The 21,075-nt window shown below is 45.2% G+C and overlaps 1 protein-coding gene across 1 annotated transcript in view; it reads left to right on the top strand.

The window, feature by feature from the left end:
- Positions 1-339: 339 nt before the first annotated feature.
- Positions 340-21,075, top strand: part of LOC102393242 (O-acyltransferase like protein) — a 68,019-nt gene continuing 47,283 nt past the window's right edge. The window contains exons 1-3 of the mRNA XM_045164036.1: positions 340-561; positions 18,135-18,274; positions 19,475-19,559. Of these exons, the coding sequence (XP_045019971.1) occupies positions 408-561; positions 18,135-18,274; positions 19,475-19,559 (379 nt within the window). The 5' untranslated portion in view covers positions 340-407. The remainder of the gene's footprint in view (positions 562-18,134; positions 18,275-19,474; positions 19,560-21,075) is intronic.

Here is a 21,075-nt window from a genome sequence, read left to right as displayed (position 1 = left end):
TCACACTCATTCTTGGATAAAAACCCAACCCTGCCACCTCACTTCCTCCATTTGCTTATTTGTTAAACCCAGAGATGTACACAAGGCATCTAACGCGAGAAAGTCTAGGCTGGTCCCTATTAACTGGAAATGTTAATCTGCATAACTAAAGGAAGCCAGGTGGTCAGCGGCCCCCACATCCACAGGGCGATTTTACTCAACAATAACAAGTCGTACACAAATCGGTTTCCATGGTTTGTTCAACGCGGCCACTTTGCAGGTGGCGGAGGAGACACAGCTTGTCTCTGCACGTTAAGGTGCGAGAATGTCACATTTCCCCCCAACACGTTGTGGTCTGGTGTTTTATAAATGCAAGGTTTTGTCTAGGAGGGAAATTTTGCCCTGCCAGGCGAAGGTCTTCACCGAAGATGGCCCTGACTTTGCTGCTTTGTCTCCTTTCTTTTCAATTTCAATTGCCTTTTGTTTTTCCTGCAAGAAATGTTTCTCTCAAGTGCATGCAGGACGTTGAAGAATTCCTTTCTGATCTGAATTCAGTGGAGCCCAAAGAATATGCTCTAAGAAGTAAGTAGGTTTTTCCTGGCCCGTTGGGTAGCTGAACACGGGGCAGACAGGTTTGGACTTGGGATGTTCTAGAAAAGCTCTTGAGAATTAAAAACCCAGGACCAAATAGGAAAGAGAAGAGATGCTCAATTTACAATTTGCACCAGGAATCAAGAAGGAAGAAGGAATTTTAACTGCAGAAGGCACTAGAGAGAGTGGTATTAATTCCAGCCAGAAGGAATCTCATGAGGACCAGTTTCTCAATGAGATGAAGATTATTTGTAAATTGCATGATGCTGTTTACTATTTTTGAAGTTGATAATATTTCACCACTGTATGAGAAAGCTTGGTTTATTTCTTTCTCTAGACATTTAGTCTGCATTTGAAAAAGAATTGCTTCACTATTTAGGAAACAGGTCTGCCCATTATATGTTTGATGGTACATTCTGAGGAGTATTTTGGTGAGCTTATTGGCTCGGATTGTATATAATAAGTTTGATTGTAGCCAGCCCTCTTTGCATGCGATATGGATGGACAGCAGGCTGCAGTAATTTTATTTTTTGTTAGTTTTCCAGAATTATTTTCACAGCTAAAGGGACATATACATTCCTGCCAGAAAGTGGCAAGAAATCAAATTCATCTTCAGTGGGATAACCTCTCCAGGAGAATGATTCCTTCTTGATGCTGATGTAAGCCGCTAAGGAGGAAAAATGTAAAAACTCACTTTTTCCAAAGCCAGAAACATTCTTACAGCAATTTTCATTTCCATTTAGCACATGAATAATTTACTTTGTATTGGGAAATCCAATTAGGAACACAATATACATATTAAAGATAAACAAAAGTTTTGATCTAATATTGAGTAATTCAAAAGAGCACATGACTTGAAGCAATTACTTCAAATTATATGTTGTTGTAGTTAATGAAATGATAGGGTAATATGAATCCAATGGATTCAATAATCATCTTCAAGTTTTATTTTGGAATTGATTATGTTTTTCTGTAATACTTGGTGATATTGACAGGGAACATTCTGACAAACCCAGGCCAGATAAGCTGGCCAAGAAATCCAGCAGGGTGCGATGAGTCCTGGTGGCGTGATGGTGGGAGGTATTGTCCTCGTTAGTCACAGCCCTGTTAGTGCTTTATTTGTCTCGTACGTTACTCTAGTCATGCACCTATGATGTTCCATCTGTAGGCACATGAACATTGAAACCTTATTTATTTATTTATTTTTTAGTTATAGAAGTGTCCCAAAGTCGAACGGTCCAAGAAAGAGCTGACTGATGTGTATAAACAGGGCAGAGGACCATCAGTTGGTAGATGAATACTACTATCTGGCGGTGTGACTGAGTTTCGTTCTAACGCATCCCCAACGCCCTTGGCATCGTTGCTTTGACGTGGTGTCTGAGATTTCGAGCACAGAACGTGGTTCTGACCTTTGTTCTCAGCGTGGTTTTCCTGACAGTCATGTGGATGGAAAAATAATGAAAGTCAGTATTTAGAGAGTATGTTTACATGGCGAGTGCTGCTCCCGGCCCAGTGCAAGAGTTGTCTCTCGTTTAGTCCTAACGCCCTTCCCCACCCATAGGGAGGGCATTATTTTCACCTCTGTTTTATAAGTAAGCCACAAAGATGCAAAGCGTCTTGCCAAAATAAGTGATGCAGGTAGGATTTGGAACCAGGTCATCTGATTCCCAAGCCTGCATTTTCAATTACTGCCCCAAATAAACAGCAACCAGAGAAACAAGACCAAAAATAGTCATCAGCAAAAAAAAAAAAAAAAAAAAAAGAATGAAGCAGAAACACATGTATCAATATGAAGGGAATATGCAAAAATAACATCAAGGAAAAAAAGTCGTGGAAGAATATATATATATGTATATATATATATACATACACACACACACACATACAGTAGGTAAAGTTTCAAAAATGCAAGTTAAGGTGCTCTGTTGCTTTCGGGGACATACGTACCTGGTACAAAAGGAAAGAAATGCATGAGAACGATAACCTCCACATTCGGTTAGAGGTGGCCCTGCAGTGGGGATGGTGAGGGTAGGGATGTCATTGGGGATCCATCAGGGTCAAGTTGTGGTTTTTAAGCTGAGCGACTGCAACACAGGTGTTTCTTGTTTTTTTTCTTTGTGCCTTTTTAAGGTATTAACTGTTGCATAGTAATGTTTTAAAACTCCATCCCCAATCCAAAGCACAGAGATGACACCAGCAGAACCTCTGATAATGGGTGAGGTCTGCAGAATTAGGTGGAGGGAGAGGGTGCTTGAAATTCAGGCAGACGTGTTTGTTTTTGCAGAAGGGAATTGGCATCTTTGCTGCTGTGGAACAGGAGAGAGCTTGGTGTTAGAGCCTGAGACAGACCCTTGGTCTGGCGGAGGAGGCTGGATTGGAGAGGGTGGAGCTTATGGGAGGACGAGTCCAGGAGGACGACTCTAAGATGAAGTTTCCGTGCATCCTTCCCTCCATCCTTCTCCATTAAAGGGAACAGACTCCAGCCATCGCTGTTTAAAGGCTTTTCTTTTGCCACCCTCTGGGCCCCTGTCTGATTCTATCCCCCACCCTGCCGGCATTCTCAGGCCAGCGTTCTGGCCCCTCTGCTTCTGATTTTTTGTTTTATTTCTTTGTCTATTTCTGGCCGCCCTGGGTTTTTGTGGCTGCACTCGGGCTTTCTCTGGTTGCCTCTCGCCGTGGGGCTCCTTCTGTCATGGGGCGCAGGCCCAAGCCGCGGGCCGCAGCAGTTTCGGCGGCAGGCTCATTAGCTGTGGCCGGTGGGCTTTAGAGAGTTGCCTTAGTATCTGCGGCTCCGAGGGTTAGCTGATCCGAGGCAACGTGGGATCCTCCCAGGCCAGAGACTGAACCGGTATCTCTTGCATTGCAGGGTGGATATTCTTAACCACTGGAACACCAGGGAACCTCTTGTTTTGCTTTTATACTCCACAATCCACAGCAATCTATATTCAATCACTTACATGAAAATTGCAGCCGCAAAGATCTCTGGCAGCTTCTCTGCTGACTGGTCATTTCTTTCTCCATTTTCTTTCTCCTTGACCGCAGAGGTGTCAACTATCTTCCTTCTTAACACTCGCCTCTTTCTGACTCAAGGATCGTCCTTCCTTACGGGGATCTGTCTTCTCTCTCTTTCTGCCTGCACCTTCCCACCTGCTCCTTTCCTCACTGTCCCTCCCTTGTAAACAGAACCCCATTTTAAGAACAAGGCATGGCTCCACAGACACTGCTGGGCGGGCAGGCCTGGCACCTGGGCGCTCGTCCTGTTTAGGCCGAGAACCAGCCATGTGCTTGGCCCTAGCCAAGCCGTGTCACTTTGCTAAATGAGTTTTCCCACCCATGAAGTGGAGAGCTTATGCTTCTCAGAGTGTGAGGATCTGCAGCAGCTTAAAAATGTTCTAATTTCTCCGCTCAGCTGTCTGCTCTAGCTGGGGTCAAGTGTTTAAGCTGAATGTCCAACACAGGGACTTTTAAGGGTTAAATCACATAAATTAACAATTGGGTAGAATATGTTAGGGAGAAGGGAATGGCAACCCACTCCAGTGTTCTTGCCTGGAGAATCCCCGGGATGGAGGAGCCTGGTGGGCTGCCGTCTATGGGGTCGCATAGAGTCGGACGCAACTGAAGCAACTTAGCAGCAGCAGAGTATGTTAAGAACAAAAGGAATGAATACTCAAAAGTCATCACTTCCTAATGATTGTATTGCATCTGGCCATCATCTGTACTCTTTAAATTTTTTTAATTTTTAATTTATGTTGTTTATTTGGCTGCATCAGGTCTCAGCTGCATCACGCGGGATCTTCAGTCATTCACTGTGGCACGTGGGACCTTTAGTTGCGGCTTGTGGGGTTTAGTTCCCCGACCAGGGGTCAAACCCAGGCCTTGCGCACTGGGAGTGGGGAGTCTTAGCCACTGGACCCTCAGGGAAGTCCCCATCGTCTGTCTCCCAGACGGGCCTGTCGGTGGAGACGCACTGCTGGGCTGCTGGCCATCAACCTCCGAGCTCCGGCTCGGGGACGGCAGGCTAGGGGCTTGCAGTCAGCCGCGGGCTTATTCACCGCACGAGTCAGCAATCCCTGCGGGTCAGGACTTGTGTTGTTGACGGTCTAGACTTCAGAAGTTGATGGAGAAAATGTTATAAATGAAAACTTAAACTGTGTGTTATGTCTATAGCCTTCGCATTATAAATAGCACCCACAATTGTCATTCAGCAAAAACATGGCTCACGTCCTGGACGAATGGGTGAAGTTCTGGCATATCTTCCTGGCTTCACATCCGCATTACTCATGAGGATGGACAAAAATACACCCGCCGTTTATGTGGGGATGACACTCATCGGTGTCATAGGCAAAATCATAGGTTGGCGACAGAAAACAAGAATTTGGCAAAAATTAATGAAAGCATTCTGTGAACATCAATTGGCTATGTATGGAATTTATAACAAGGAGTATTATTATTTTAAAAATGATATTTACATTTTTAATGAGACATAGCTTATTTTGTTTTTAATATTTATTTGGCTGTGCCAAATCTGAGCTGTGGCCTGTGGGGTCTCGTTCCCTGAACACGGATCAAAGGTGGGTCTGTGGGAGCTCAGGGTCTCAGCCCCGGGACCACATTTCTTCCTGTTTTTCCTTCCCTTTTGTTCTATCCCCGCTTTGGTTCTCCACCCCCACACCTACTTGTTTTCCTTGCTGTGTTTCTAATATTAGATTTTAATACAAAATGGTGAATTCGTTTAGTGAATTTGCTTAGTCGCTAAGCCGTGTCTGGCTCTTTTGTGACTGCGTAGACTGTATCCTGCCAGGCTCCTCCGTCCATGGGATCTCCAGGCAAGAACACTGGAGTGGGGTGCCATTTCTTCCCCAGGGGGTCTTCCTGATGCAGGGATCAAACACTGCTTCTCCTGCATTGGCAGGCAGATTCTTTACCACCGAACCACCTAGGAAGCCCTTAGTGAATATGTGGTCCTTATTAAATACATATGGAGATAGAGGTATATCTATATATCCATATACCCTTTCATTCTAATCTGGGGACTTCCTGCCTTTGGCTTTATTATGTATGTTCTAGAATAATGATTTCATGTCTCCCGTCTGAATATCTTAGCTTCTTCCATCTTTCCTCTTTTCACCTGGAAACTAAGAAGGGTTTATGCTCTTCTATGTTGGCACTTGGTATAAATGTTTTAATACATAATTTAAAGAGCAGATAATGAGCAGATGACCAGAACACACAATAGAAACACCATTGAAAGAAGACTCTGAAGCCGTGTTATGTGTCTTCCGTCCTACCAGGCACCTGATCAGTTATTCCTGCAGGTCTCTCCATGGCTCACAGTGTTCTCCAGTTTCTACCCTCCTGGGGTCCCATCCCTCCGTAATCTTGTTGTACTTTCCCTGAGCACGTGGCTGCTGCTTCTCTCCAGGCCCACAGCTTCCTCCACCACGGCTCACAAGCTACTTGGTGGTACCCTTGGCTTGGATTAGAATCCCCACTTGGAGAGTGTTACAGGTTGAACGGTGTCCTCCAAAAAGATATGTTGAAACCCCAAGTCCTCGCACTGTGGTCCATGATCCTGTTTGGAAATAGGATCTTTATAGATGTGATCAAGTTATGGTGGGGCTATCAGTTCAGTCGCTCAGTCGTGTCCGACTCTTTGCCACCCCATGAATTGCAGCATGCCAGGCCTCACTGTCCATCACCACTCCCAGAGTTCATTCAGACTCACGTCCAACGAGTCGGTGATGTCATCCAGCCATCTCATCCTCTGTCATCCCCTTTTCCTCCTGCCCCCAATCCCTCCCAGCATCAGAGTCTTTTCCAATGAGTCAACTCTTCGCATGAGGTGGCCAAAGTACTGGAGTTTCAGCTTTAGCATCATTCCTTCCAAAGAAATCCCAGGGCTGATCTCCTTCAGAATGGACTGGTTGGATCTCCTTGCAGTCCAAGGGACTCTCAAGAGTCTTCTCCAACACCACAGTTCAAAAGCATCAATTCTTCTGCGCTCAGCCTTCTTCACAGTCCAACTCTCACATCCATACAAGACCACAGGAAAAACCATAGCCTTGACTAGACGGACCTTTGTTGGCAAAGTAATGTCTCTGCTTTTGAATATGCTATCTAGGTTGGTCATAACTTTCCTTCCAAGGAGTAAGTGTCTTTTAATTTCATGGCTGCAGTCACCATCTGCAGTGATTCTGGAGCCCAAAAAAATAAAGTCTGACACTGTTTCCACTGTTTCCCCATCTATTTCCCATGAAGTGATGGAACCAGATGCCATGATCTTCGTTTTCTGAATGTTGAGCTTTAAGCCAACTTTTTCACTCTCCTCTTTCACTTTCATCAAGAGGCTTTTTAGTTCCTCTTCACTTTCTGCCATAAGGGTGGTGTCATCTGCATATCTGAGGTTATTGATATTTCTCCCGGCAATCTTGATTCCAGCTTGTGTTTCTTCCAGTCCAGTGTTTCTCATGATGTACTGTGCATAGAAGTTAAATAAGCAGGGTGACAATATACAGCCTTGACGTACTCTTTTTCCTATTTGGAACCAGTCTGTTGTTCCATGTCCAGTTCTAACTGTTGCTTCCTGACCTGCATATAGGTTTCTCAAGAGGCAGATCAGGTGGTCTGGTATTCCCATCTCTTTCAGAATTTTCCATAGTTTATTGTGATCCACACAAAGGCTTTGGCATAGTCAATAAAGCAGAAATAGATGTTTTTCTGGAACTCTCTTGCTTTTTCCATGATCCAGTGGATGTTGACAATTTGATCTCTGGTTCCTCTGCCTTTTCTAAAACCAGCTTGAACATCTGGAAGTTCACAGTTCACATATTGCTGAAGCCTGGCTTGGAGAATTTTGAGCATGACTTTACTAGCGTGTGAGATGAGTGCAATTGTGCGGTAGTTTGAGCATTCTTTGGCATTGCCTTGCTTTGGGATTGGAATGAAAACTGACCTTTTCCAGGCCTGTGGCCACTGCTGAGTCTTCCAAATTTGCTGGAGTATTGAGTGCAGCACTTTCACAGCATCATCTTTCAGGATTTGAAATAGCTCAACTGGAATTCTATCACCTCCACTAGCTTTGTTCATAGTGATGCTTTCTAAGGCCCACTTGACTTCACATTCCAGGATGTCTGGCTCTAGGTCAGTGCCAGACTGTTATTCAGTCGCTCAGTCGTGTCCAACTCTTTGCAACCCCGTGGACTGCAGCACGCCAGGCCTCCCTGTCCTTCACCGTCTCCCAGAGTTTTCTCAAACTCATGTCCATGGAGTCGGCGATGCCACCCAACCATCTCACCCTCTGTCACCCCCTTCTCCTCCTGCCCTCAATCTTTCCCAGCATCAGGATCTTTCCCAATGAGTCGGCTCTTCACATTAGGGATGGTCCAAATCCAATGACTCGTGTCCTTATAAGAGGGAAATACGGGAATTCCCTGGTGGTCCAGGGCTTAGGGTTCCATGCTTCCGTTGCAGGGAGCACGGGTTTGACCCCGGTTGGGGAACTAAGATCCCACGCGCCGTGTGGTGTGGCCACAAAATAAAATAAAGGGAAACATACAGACAGACACCCAGGAGAAATGCTGCCTAGCGACCAGGGCAGAGAAGGAATGGGTGTGTTTAAAAGCCAAGGATCTCCAAGGACTGCCGGCAGATTCTCCTCCGGAGCCTCTAGACGGAACCAACCCTCCTGACCCCTTGATTTCGGATTTCTATTCTCCAGAACCATGGGACAAAAAACTTCTGTTGTGTCAGGCCACCCAGTTAGTGGTGTTTGTTAACACAGCTGCAGGAAACAAATACAGAGAGTTATGGCCTCTCAAAACCAACCACCCTCCAGAATAAAAAACCATGTGTTTATTATCTGAGATGAAAATAAAAAAGCAAAGCAAGCGGTCTCAGGTAGGTCTTGGAACTCATTTTCCTTGCAATGTCCCAGGCCCACCCACGGCCACTCCATCGAGTCCAAGCAGACCCATTTGCGGCCCTCTCTGCAGGGGAGGCCTTTCATGGGGAGTCGATTTATACGGAATTAAAACTGCTCAGCATATTGAGGCCCCGGTGGTTTCACATAAAGTCTGCATTTTCCCGCACTTTGCTCCTCAGGTAACAAGGAGACGGATGGAGGGAGGTTTCTGGTTCCTGGGCAGCCGGCAGGGTTTTTCATTTCCTGTTTTCTCCAACCTCCTCATATCCTTGAAATCTTCCCCAAGCAGCTACTTTTGCTATAAAACTCTCTTAACCCTTCAAGTCCCTTCTCCCCCGCCCTCGGCCCTCAGCCCACTCTAACGGTTGTGTTGCTGAACTTGCTATTCTGACTGATCACCCACTCCCTTTGGCTTCATCATTTATCCCTTGGAGTGATTATTTCCTGTCTCATCCTCTCTTCTGAAAACCGAGGCTTGGTATAGGGGGCGGGCCACAGGTGACACTCACTTGGCTAGCCAGTCCAGGCCCCAGCCTCAGTGGGAGACTGACCATCTACTTGATTTGAATTCTCAGAACATTGCCTCTTTTCCCATCTGGCTGTCAGTCTGGAGGGCATTTTATTCAAGGCCACCCCGTCCACTGGTGCTGAAGCCAGGGTCAGAAAAGATGCTGAAACCAAGAAAAGCTCATAATACAGAAAGGGCGACAGCGTGGGCTTCACTGAAATTTCTGGGTTAACTGGATTTCAAATATCCATGTTGTTGTAGGCTGAAACCTAGATCCCCAAAGACCTCTCATTCTAACCCCTGGGACCTGTGAATATTACCTTATATGGAAACAAGTTGTTGCTCAGTGGCTCAGTCGTGTCTGACTCTTTGTGGCCCCATGGACTGCAGCACACCAGGCTTCCCTGTCCTTCACCATCTCCTGGAGCTTGCTCAAACTCATGTCCATCAAGTCGGTGATGCCATCACACCATCCCATCCTCTGTCGTCCCCTTCTCCTCCTGCCTTTGATCTTTCCCAGCATCAGGGTCTTTTCCCAATGAGTCAGTTCTTTGCATCAGGTGGTCAAAGTATTGGAGCTTCAACTTCAGCATCAGTCCTTCCAATGAATATTCAGGGTTGATTTCCTTTAGGATGGACTGGTTGGATCTCCTTTCTGTCCAAGGGATCTGCAGATATGTTTATATTAAAGATTCTGAGATGAGAAGGTTACCCTGGCTTACCCAGGTGGACCCTAAATGCAATCACAAGGATCCTTAGAAGAGGGAGGGAAGAGGAGGAGGGAGGTTTGACACAGAGGAGAAGATGCAACCACGGAGACAGATCAGAGTGACATGACCGCAAGCCAAGGGACGCTGGCAGCCACAAGAGGCTGGAAGAGGCAAAGGATGATGGATTCTCCCCTGAGGTGTCCAGAAGGAGCACAGCCGTACTGACACATTGATTTTGGCTCAGTGATACTGATTTTGGACCTCTGGCCTCCAAAACTGTGGGAGAATAAATTTCTGTGTCTTTTAAAAAATATTCGCTTATTTATCATTTGTTTGGCTGTATTGGGTCTTAGTTGGGGACACAAGATCTTTGTTGCATCATGCAAGATGTTTCATTACAGGGCAGGACTCTCTAGTTGTGGCCCTGGGGCTCAGCAGTTGTCATGTGTGGGCTTAGTTGCTCCTGAGAATGTGGGAGCTTAATTCCCCAACCAGGGATCAAACCAGCACCCTCTACTAACATTGTGAAAAGTGTTGGTGGCTTAGTCGTGTCTGACTCTTCGCGACGGCACAGACTATAGCCCACCAGGCTCCTCTGCCCATGGCATTCTCCTGGCAAGAATCCTGGAGTGGGTAGCCATTCCCTTCTCCAGGGGATCTTCCCAAACCAAGGATCAAACCCAGGTCTCCTGCATTGCACCAGGCAGATTCTTAACCACTAGACCACCAGGGAAGTCCAAATTTCTGTGGTTTTAAGCCACCAAGTTTGTGATAATTTGTAACAGCAGTCACAGGAAACTAATATACATACTATTCTCGTTGTTGAAGTCCAAGTTTAATAGTTGGCCAGATGCAAGGTGGACTGCCAGGAGACGTTTGCAAAGAGCCTGATTCAGGAACTTGGATATCAGATCAATAGCACATTCTTATCTTTTATCCGAAAGGAGATCCCTGACAACTGATGCTTAGCATTTATGTGCATCAGCCGCGGAGCAAGGACTATTCAATTCTAGTTTTAAAAAATCTCTGGTGTAACACAGCCATCTGGTAGGTGCTTAATAAATATTTTCTGTAGATGCTGACGGAGAAGGCAATGGCACCCCACTCCAGTACTCTTGCCTGGAAAATCCCATGGACGGAGGAGCCTGGTAGGCTGCAGTCCATGGGGTCACACAGAGTCAGACACGACTGAGCGACTTCACTTTCACTTTTCACTTTCATGCATTGGAGAAGGAAATGGCAACCCACTCCAGTGTTCTTGCCTGGAGAATCCCAGGGATGGGGGAGCCTGGTGGGCTGCCGTCTATGGGGTCGCACGGAGTCAGACATGACTGAAACGACTTAGCAGTAGCAGCAGCAGTAGATGCTGAAGATGACTTATGCTTTCAGGATTTGTTTGTGGCTGAGCATTCTAGAAGCTTCTGCTGCCTTCACCTTCCTGATATAGATAGGTGCATTCATATTTTAAAATTTAAGATCACTGACCAAGGTCTTTCTTTCCTCCATTTAAAGCCACAAATTGATCAATTCTGCATTTTAATATCCACATATCATCACCAAGAGAGAAAACGTGTCTGCCAGTTAGCTCAGCAGAATTGTTTTTAATCTTTTGGAAATGAAAACTTGGAACAACCGGTGTGTGATTTGAAGTAGCAGGTGGAATTAATCTTTAGTTTATTGTATCCCTCCCTCCTGTGAAAATCACAGTGTATTTAGATCGGGATGGGGGCCCCTGGCTGGCATCTCAGGATCTTGACAGAAACTAATCAAGGGTAAGGCAGGAAAAGGACAACCTGTCCATTCGAATTCATAATCAGAAAGGAAGTAAATCCAATTGGAAATGTCCACAGCATGCAAAATAACCTCAGCTAGAAAACCATAAATCCAATCCATTTACGAAACAAAACACCAATTGGAAAGAAAACTAGAGTTTAATCTTCTCAAATGAAGAATTAGGTATCTCTCTCTGTTTGTCCTTCAGGGACTCATCCAAGGGTCAAGACAGGCTCTTACAGCTCCAGATCCTTAAACTTTAGGCTACCAGGTTTGGGATACTTAGTGATGAAGAAGGGAATTTGGAAATTATGCAGTCTATTTCTAATAAGGGTCTTCCCAGATGGCTCAAGCGGTAAGGAATCCGCCTGCAATGCAGGAGACACAGGAGACAGAGATTTGATCGCTGGGTCGGGAAGATCCCTAGAGAAGGAAATGGCAACCCACTCCAGTGTTCTTGCTTGGAAAACCCCATGGACAGAGGAGCCTGGTGGGCTACAGTCCATGGGGTTACAAAGAGTTCGACATGACTGAGCACGCACATGCGTTTCTAATAAGTACATCCAGTTTTGTTCTTGACACAGAGAATAACTTACATTTGTGGAGCTGGATTTGGGGCATTCGAACTTACGTTTTTCAAAATTTAAGGCAATTAATTCAGTGAATGTTTATTGACCTTTTGGTCTGAAACGTGCTTGGATGAAGGCACAGCCCCTCCGTCACAGGGGAGACGGCCAGCGGTGACAGGCCTTCTAGCGTGATGGACTAGGCAGGAGTCTGGGCGGCTTCCTGGAGCGGACATCCCCCGCCCCAGACTCCCAGGGTGATTCAGCGTTCGAGGGGCAGACAGGAAGGAGGGACATTCCAGGCAGAAAGACAGGCAAGTGCGGGCCTGGTGCCTCCTGTATAATGGAGCAGAGGAAACGGGCGTGGGTGTGGGACGATGAGCCTGGAGAAGCAGGTCTGGTCACGAAAGGCCTTTTAAACTGAGCTCAAGTCTGGAAATGATCTGAAAGAGCATTGCAATCAAGCCTGACTGCACAGAGCATCTCCTGGGAGGTTTTTGTTTTTTTTTAAGGTCTGTTATGACTTTTATTTCCCAACAATGACCAGGTTAATACAACATAATTTGCAGATACAATTGCCCTCCACTAATTGTATTTTGTCCTACACTTCTCAATACTGTACAATTACAATCTTTGATAATTAAAAAAAAAAACAGAAAAAAAGGGGGGGAAGCTATTAACTAAATGGAACAATGTCAAATAAGATGCAAAAAAAATTATATCCTGGAAACTTTTGAAAAAACAATTAATGCCCTCGCCTCTCCCCTGGCCAATTAAGTCACTCTGTGAGGAGGAAGCCTGGGCCTTAGCATATTTTAAAAAGTTGCTCCAGGTGATTCTAATGTCTGCCCAGGATTGAGAATCCTGGCTCTAGATAAGAGATCTGCCAGGTTTTTCTCTAAAGAAACAGACGGTAAATATTTTCGGCTCTGTGGGCCTTACAGTCTCCGTTGCAACTATTCAGTTTTGTCTGCATTAACGAAGCAGCGTTGGTAATAAGAAAACAGATGAGATGGCTGTATTGCAAGAAAATCACGTATAAAAACAGGCAGGCCCAGTTTACCAACTCCTGCTCGAGATTATGGAATACCTGTGAAGAAATTTTTAAAATACTGATTTTAAAATTTCTGTTCATATTTTATTGTTTATACATTCTATTTGTTAAATAATATGTGATTCTCATAATCATTGTACTTCGATTTCCTTCTCTGAGAGTTGCCCGTTCATATCCTTAGCAGGTTTTCAGTTACTTTGACTTTTAAAACATTTCTGACTTCTAAGGTTCTTTTTGTGATCTGAATACAATTCTTTTCTAAAACTATAATTGTATTGATTTATTTGTTGTTGGCTGAGCCGGGCGGCCTCTGCTGCCACGAGCTGGCTTTCTCTAGCTGCGGTGCGAGGGCTTCTGTTGTGGGGAGCACGGCTTTAAGGCGTATGGGCTCGGTACTGGCACACAGGCCTAGCTGCTCCATGCCATGTGCAGACTTCTCGAACCAGGGGTTGAACCTGTGTCCCCTGCATTGACAGGCGGTTTTTTCGCCCACTGGACCACCATGGAGGTCTGGAATACAATTTTTTTTTTCTGAATACAATTCTTTATCCAAGTTATTAATACAGTAGATACATCCTCTCCCTTGACAGTTACCTTTTAACTTTTGTTCATGGTGCCTTGGAGGTGTTGTAAGGAGGGGAGGGACTTGGTCAATCTTGTGATTCAGGCTGTTTAGCTTAAAAGATGATCACTGGCTGTAAGTGACCGTGGATACCAGCTCTAAGGTTTTGAGCGTGGTCAGAGCTGAGGAGAGTCACTCCCACGGGAGGGAAAAGGGAAGAGTCAGTTATACTCATTCTGGCAATAACCCAGAACCATAAAATAGAGGCCAGTGATATCAGACACCCACTGTTAAGCCCAAGCGGCCAGCGCAGCAGAACAGAAGAGGACAGGGTTCACAGCGAAGGTCAGGTTACCTTCGGCAGCTCAGCAGGGACCATCTTCCCAGTTATGGCCGGGAAGTCTTCAAAATAACAAACTACTTTCTTAAAGAGCACTCACGTAAGCTAAATGCAATTGCTTCAACCTGATTCTGCATTAAATCTCAGGAGCCCAGTTATTAGTCGAAACAGAGGCAGAACTGCTGTGTGATTTGGCAGCTGTATTTGGGTTTTCTCCCCACTCATTCTAAGGAAGATCAGTATCTTTAGCTACAGATAAGAACTGACAACCAAAACAGGGTCTTTTTGTGTATTTTAGAGGGCAAAAAGTTAGAGGTTAAGATTAAAATGAATTTGAACACACAGCTCTGATTCTTATTTGCTAGTTTGAATACTCAGCTCTGATTCTTGCTAGCAATGAAACAGAAGTAGATTTGTATTGTAGTGTATAGTACTTATCACCTCTGTGCTTCAGATTTCTCACTGTCCTGTCACTTAACAACGATGTGGCCCTGGGCGAGTGACCTGAGCTCCCTGTGCCTCAGAAACTGACATTGGTGCAATGCGTGTGTATAGTTCTGTATCATTTAAGCACACGTGTAGATCTGTGTAACTCATACCACAATCAAGACTCAGGGATTCATCACCACAAACCTACCTCTTGTAACCACTTTGTAGACATACGCAACCCCCTCCCTCCACCATCACCAGCGTCATAACCCTTAGCAACCAGTTATAATTATGTGTGTTGTGCGTTAAGTGGATTCTGCAGTGTCTGACTCTTTGTGACCCTATGGGCTGTAGACAGCCAGCCTTCTCTGTTCCTGGGATTCTCCAGGCAAGAATACTGGAGTGGGGTGCCGTGCCCTCCTCCAGGGGATCTTCCCGACCCAGGGACTGAACCCACGTCTTTTACGTCTCCTGCATTGGCAGGCGGGTTCTTTACCACTAGCGCCACCTGGGAAGTTACCGTTGTTCCAGAAAATGAAAAGTGTGAAAGCTGCCCAACTCACTTTATAAATTTGACTATAACTTTGATTCCAAAACTAAAAAAGAGGGGGGGGCGGAGAAAGTGGTCCAATGATTAGAGAGAAAGAAATAAGGCCATAGAACTATTGAGAAAGTTCAACAAAATCTCCAGGTTCCAGAACAAATTACAAAAATTGATAGCAATTTTCCACACAAGCAACAATCAGTTGGAAACTATTGAAATTAAAACACCAAGGAAAATAGCAAACGATACACTATCTAGGAATGTTTATGTAAACTGTTTTTTTTTTGGCCGTGCAGCTCGGCCTGTGGGATCTCAGTTCCTCTACCAGGGATTGAACCCGTGGCCCTGCAGTGAAAGCATGGAGTCTTAACCACTGGACCACCAGGGAAAGTCCCTGTAATCTGTTTTAAGATTATCATGGAAAAATATAAAATAATAAATAAGGACACAGAAGATGATTTCAGTAACTTGTGTGACATCCAGTGATGGCTTGATACAAAAATGATGTCTGTTTCCCCCAAATAACCTGTAAGTTTGAAGCAATTTCAATCAGTATTCTAGTTGGATATTTTGAAGAGCTCAATAATTTTTTTTCTGAAATTTTTTGCAATTTCTAAAAATTTCCTGAATTTTTCTGAGCATGAATTTTCTGAAATTTGTATGAATGGCTAGCGGTTCGCAAACATTAACTGGCTCAACTTTGCAAAGATGGCTAAAGGCTTAACACTCAATATACTTCAAATCCGAAATAATAGAAACCATACAGCTCTGGTGTTAGAGCCAGGACTGGCTTCACAGACATGGGACCTTTGCAGTCACACAGGGCCCTGCATTTAAAGGGGCCCCATGCTTTCTTTAATGTGATTTTCTGTCACCATCTTGAAATGCTTAATTAATTTTTAAACAAGAGGCCCTGTATTTTCATTTTGTATTAGTCCTGCAAATTATGTCATCAGTATTGGCTAGAACAAAGGCTGATCAAGAATAGAACAAAAATTATAGTCTCAAAAGAATGGATTTCTATCAAATAAAGGACATTATAGATAAAAAAAAAAAAAAAACAACTCCCAGATAACTGAGGGTATTTTTGATGACTCAGGTAGACAAGGACCAATATACACAATAATCAGGAGCTCTTGCAAATCAAAAAAGAAAATTCATTAAGAAATGGGCAAAGGATATAAACTTTACAGAAGAGAAAACTGACATGGCTTAGGTATTTTGAACAAAAATATCCTGACTTATTTTTAATAAGAGAAACAAAAATCTAAGTAATTGGGTATCATTTTATATCTATCAACCACCACAAATGGGAAAGCTGGACCATGCAGAGAAGAATCAGCGTTCCTGAGGATATAGTCTGGGGCAGTCACTCTGGAACAATCTGGTGGGATTTACATAGTATTTGTGTACCTTGTGTCCGACTCATTGTGACCCTACGGACCGTAGCCCACCAGGCTCCTCTGTGCATGGGGATTCTCCAGGCAAGAATACTACAGTGGGTTGCCATTCCCTTCTCCAGGGGATCTTTCTGACTCAGGGAGGGAACACGAATCTCTTCTGTCTCCTGGTCTCCTGCATTGGCAAGTGGGTCCTTTATTACTAGGGTCACCTGGGTAGCGCCCACAGGGTGTAAATCTGAACTAAAGCCTCATGTAAGTTGAGGAATTTGTCCCCGTGTTTTTGTGGGTTACAGACCGTCTATGTGTCCACCACTCAGAGAACAGCAAAGTGTAAAATGGTGATGAATTATTATACAGTAGTTAGAAGCTCTGGACACAGTAACACCATCAGTCCAGTTCAGTTCAGTTCAGTCCCTCAGTCGTATCCGACTCTTTGTAACCCCATAGACTGCAGCACACCAGGCCTCCCTGTCCATCACCAACTCCCAGAGTTCACTTAAACTCACGTCCATCGAGTCAGTGATGCCATCCAGCCATCTCATCCTCTGTCGTCCCCTTCTCCTCCTGCCCCCAATCCCTCCCAGCATCAGAGTCTTTTCCAATGAGTCAACTCTTCGCATGAGGTGGCCAAAGTATTGGAGTTTCAGCTTTAGCATCAATCCTTCCAAAGAACACCCAGGACTGATCTCCTTTAGAATGGACTGGTTGCTTCTCCTTGCAGTCCAAGGGACTCTCAAGAGTCTTCTCCAACACCACAGTTCAAAAGCATCAATTCTTCAGTGCTCAGCTTTCTTTACAGTCCAACTCTCCCATCCATACATGACCACTGGAAAAACCATAGCCTTGACTAGACGGACCTTTGTTGGCAAAGTAATGTCTCTGCTTTTGAATACGCTATCTAGTTTGGTCTTAACTTTCCTTCCAAGGAGTAAGCGTCTTTTAATTTTGGCATCTGGTCCCATCACTTCATGGGAAATAGATGGGGAAACAGTGGAAACAGTGTCAGACTTTATTTTTTGGGGCTCCAAAATCACTGCAGTAACACCATAAATAGTACCAAACTGTGGAAACAGGAGATCTGAAGCAGAAAGCCTTTTACGTAAATGACAAATAGACTTATGGAAGACAAGAACACTACAAATGAGATGGTGCATATCAAACATAAGGGTTGGAGGAATTGGGGGAGGGAAAAGAGAAAGGGAAAGTTGAAGAAAGAGGAAAGAAAATGAATTATTTAAAATGAAGGGGGAAAGGAAATATACGAGCACAAACAAACCAAGTAAGAATTTTATAGGACCAGGGCTAAGACAGCCATGAACTGTGGGACTTGATTACTGCACCTTTTCGCTCCCAAGATGAAAAACGGAACGAACAAACAAACAAAAACCTCTCTCCAAAATAAGGTCCTACGAAATTGTATATAAAAAAAAATTTTAAGAGTATTTTCTCCTGGGTGTATAGAGGAGAGAGGAAAGCCACCAATTTTAGTTACATCTTTCTTACTCCCCAGAGCGTGAATGCAGAGTCTTCATCTTTTTTTAGCAACAAATCGTGCACGACAACATACATCGTGGTTCTCTGCCGTGAAGAGAGGGGCTACTGACGAAGAACGCAGGCTCGAGAGTGTTACCCAAATACTCTCTTCTTTCTCGGTTCCTTTAAGTTTTAGAGGTTGGGAAGGGGGAGCTGAGTGCTGATGAATTCATTTGAAGCAAGGACGCTAACGTTGCCCACTTCTTTTGTTTGAAACGCAGTGTATGACTCGGTCGGGAAGATGGGCAGCAACGTTCTTGACGGAAACGTGGACAGGCTGGGCTCTTACAGCGAGTGTCTCTCCACCCGCGCCCCCGCCGGGCGCTTCCGGGGCCGCTACTGCAAGCTTCACGTGGCGCAGGTGAGCGGCCGTCTGCGCGTGCGCCCTTCAAGGATGCGCGGACCCGAGCTCGTGATGGAAACCTGGTACATGCCTGTGTGTGTGCGTTGTGTGTGTGTGTGTTTGCTCAGTCCGTGTCCGACTCTTTCTGACCCTATGGACTGATTGCTTATCTTTATTCAAAAAAAAAAAAAAAAAAGCTATTAAGGTGTTCTGCAAAAAGTTTAAATTTTAAACAGTTGACAGAACCTTTCTTGGGTGTCCTGAGTGTGGTGATATAGGAGATAGTTGTCCGCAGGCCAAACAGGGCTTCATATGCTCCTCCCACCACACTGCAGGGACAAGACCCCTGGACAATCTTTGTGGGAAACCCAAGGTCGAGTCTCAGCTAGTGTTCCCGAGCGTTAACTCCTTACTCACCGGCAGTGTTTGGAATACCAAAGGGAAGTGGACTCCCCATTACCCATAGTCCTTTCCCAGAAACGGAGCTCCAAGACAGGAATCTGAAGCTGTCCCAGCAAATGCCCAAGCCCTTTATGAATGCATCACCGAGTAGGGTCACAGGGCCAACCGTCTTCAAAGCACGTTAATTCTTTGACTTCTGGGGGGAGAAAAAACTAGGAACAGCACAACGTCTTATTAAATACAAAGATATACTTCATGCATGCATACAACACTGAAAGAAAATGCATTACTGTTTGCTTAATGACAACAATATAAAATAATGACACGAAATCCAAGCTCTCTGATGTTAATGCTGTAAAATGGTCTCACAACGGTTAACCTTTGGAGACACGCAGAGTACCTAGCACCCAGCTCTACTGGTCGCGCTGAGGATTTGACCATGATGGTTTGAGGGTTTAATCAGGGAGTACAAAAGTCATACCCTATTTTCAAAGCAGATTAATGGCTTTGATATCAGAACAAAAGGTCAGACCTATAAAATCCTGTAAGTTGCGCGCTTAGAAGCATCCCAGCAATTTTTATTTATAATTTGATCTTTGCTTTATTGGTACCAGCATTCTAATTATTGGCTTGATGTATTAACACAATCTTTACTTGATACATGATGTCCTGCTGCGAAGAAATGGCAAGCTGGCAAGTTTGTCGGAAATTGTATGAATTAACTCAGTGACCTGTAATACAGGAGAGAGCGGCACTGGGGCAGACTATCCCACACTGGGGGCTGCTTTTTTAATAATCGGCTGCATTGACCCTTAGAGGCAAGATGGAGCTGACTACAGCGTGGGGGTGTGTGTGCCCGACTCCTGCAGTGAAGAGGACGTGACAGCCATGTCTCAGACGGGTAAGTGCCAGGGACACGCGTCAGATCTGAAGACCCCCAGCCTCTTGGAGCTGCCTGGCCATTCTCTTGGGATTGAACCAAGCTTTCATCCTGATAAATTCAATAAACTGAGACTAATGGAGTTTAGGGACCTTGGGAGTGCTGGTGGAGGATAGGAAGGGAGTGGATAAGAAGGAGAAAGACATTAAAGAGAAGGTAGGAGCTGAATCTTTATGTATTAATAATAACATTTTAAGCCTACTCTTCCCTCACCCTCAGCTGCCAGGCTAGGTCTGCAGAAAGGCACTGGGTGATGTCTGGTTTCCATATTGTGTGTGCTCTTTGCTGTGGCCCACCTGCAGAAGTAGGTCAGGTGCCAAGGCCGGCAGGCCATTCTGAACTGGGACTGTGAGAAGCCAATGTGTTGTGATGGATTAGCGTTAAGAGGCCGGCATTTGGTCCTGGTTGTCACCTCCCAGCTGTGTGTGATCCTGGGCAAATCACTTAATCTGCCTCGGCTCCAGTCTCTTCCTCTGTGCAGAGAGGGGTGGATCCTGGCGTTGAATCTGGCCCTGACTCTCTGCCCTTAGCCACCAGAATGAAAACATTTTAGTCCACGTGGAAACCGGCTTGGCTTCCTTGAACTCTTTCAAAATTTTCAAAGGAAGAGCTTTAAAACCTACAATTTATTTTTTTTCCACTAGTGTCTTTTGTACTTAAGCTGGTTATCTGAATAAGAACTAATGTGACACTTTAAAAGGAGAACACTCTTTCTCTACACCACCACCAAATGTGTGGGCTTCCTCGTCACACTATGCGGTGTGACGCCGAGTATCTGAAGGTGGTGCTGACCCCACAGATTAAGGGCTCAGTTCTGCAAGGCGGCCACCCGCTTCAGATGCCAGTTGTAAGGAGTGGGTCCCAAGGTCCCCCATTACTTCTGCACAACTTGCCTTCAAATCAGGGGATCCCAGGGCTCCGATTTGTTCCCCACATCCTCTCCAGGGCTTCCCAGGTGATGCTGGTAGTAAAAAACCCACTTGCAATGCAGAAGACATGAGAGACGCAGGTTCGATCCCTGGGTGGGGAAGATCCCCTGGAGGAGGGCATGGCAACCCTCTCCAGTGCTCTTGCCTGGAGAATCCCATGGACAGAGAAGTCTGGTGGGCTACGGTCCTTAGGGTCACAAAGAGTTAGACACGACCGAAGCAGCTTAGCATGCACACTTCCTCTCTGGGGTGGTTCCTCTGATTCGTTCCCCCAATCAAACCCTCCCCACATTCGATCATTTGCTCTAACGGCTCACAGAACTCGGGGGAACACATGACTTATTATTACTGACTTATTATAAAGTGCAGGACCCTGTTCCCCATTAGGAACCAGGCCACACAGCAGGAGGGGAGCAGAGAGCGAGGGAGTGAAGCCTTGCCTGCTTTGTCCCACCACTCCCCACCTGAACCTGTCCCCCCCCTCCTACACCAAGGAAAAGTTGTCCTTCAGGAAACCAGTTTCTGGTGACAGAAAGGTTGGGGACCGC

This window comes from Bubalus bubalis, chromosome 22 (genome assembly GCF_019923935.1).
Source record: "Bubalus bubalis isolate 160015118507 breed Murrah chromosome 22, NDDB_SH_1, whole genome shotgun sequence".
Classification (NCBI taxonomy): Eukaryota; Metazoa; Chordata; class Mammalia; order Artiodactyla; family Bovidae; genus Bubalus; species Bubalus bubalis.
This window is presented reverse-complemented; position numbering and strand designations above follow the sequence as displayed.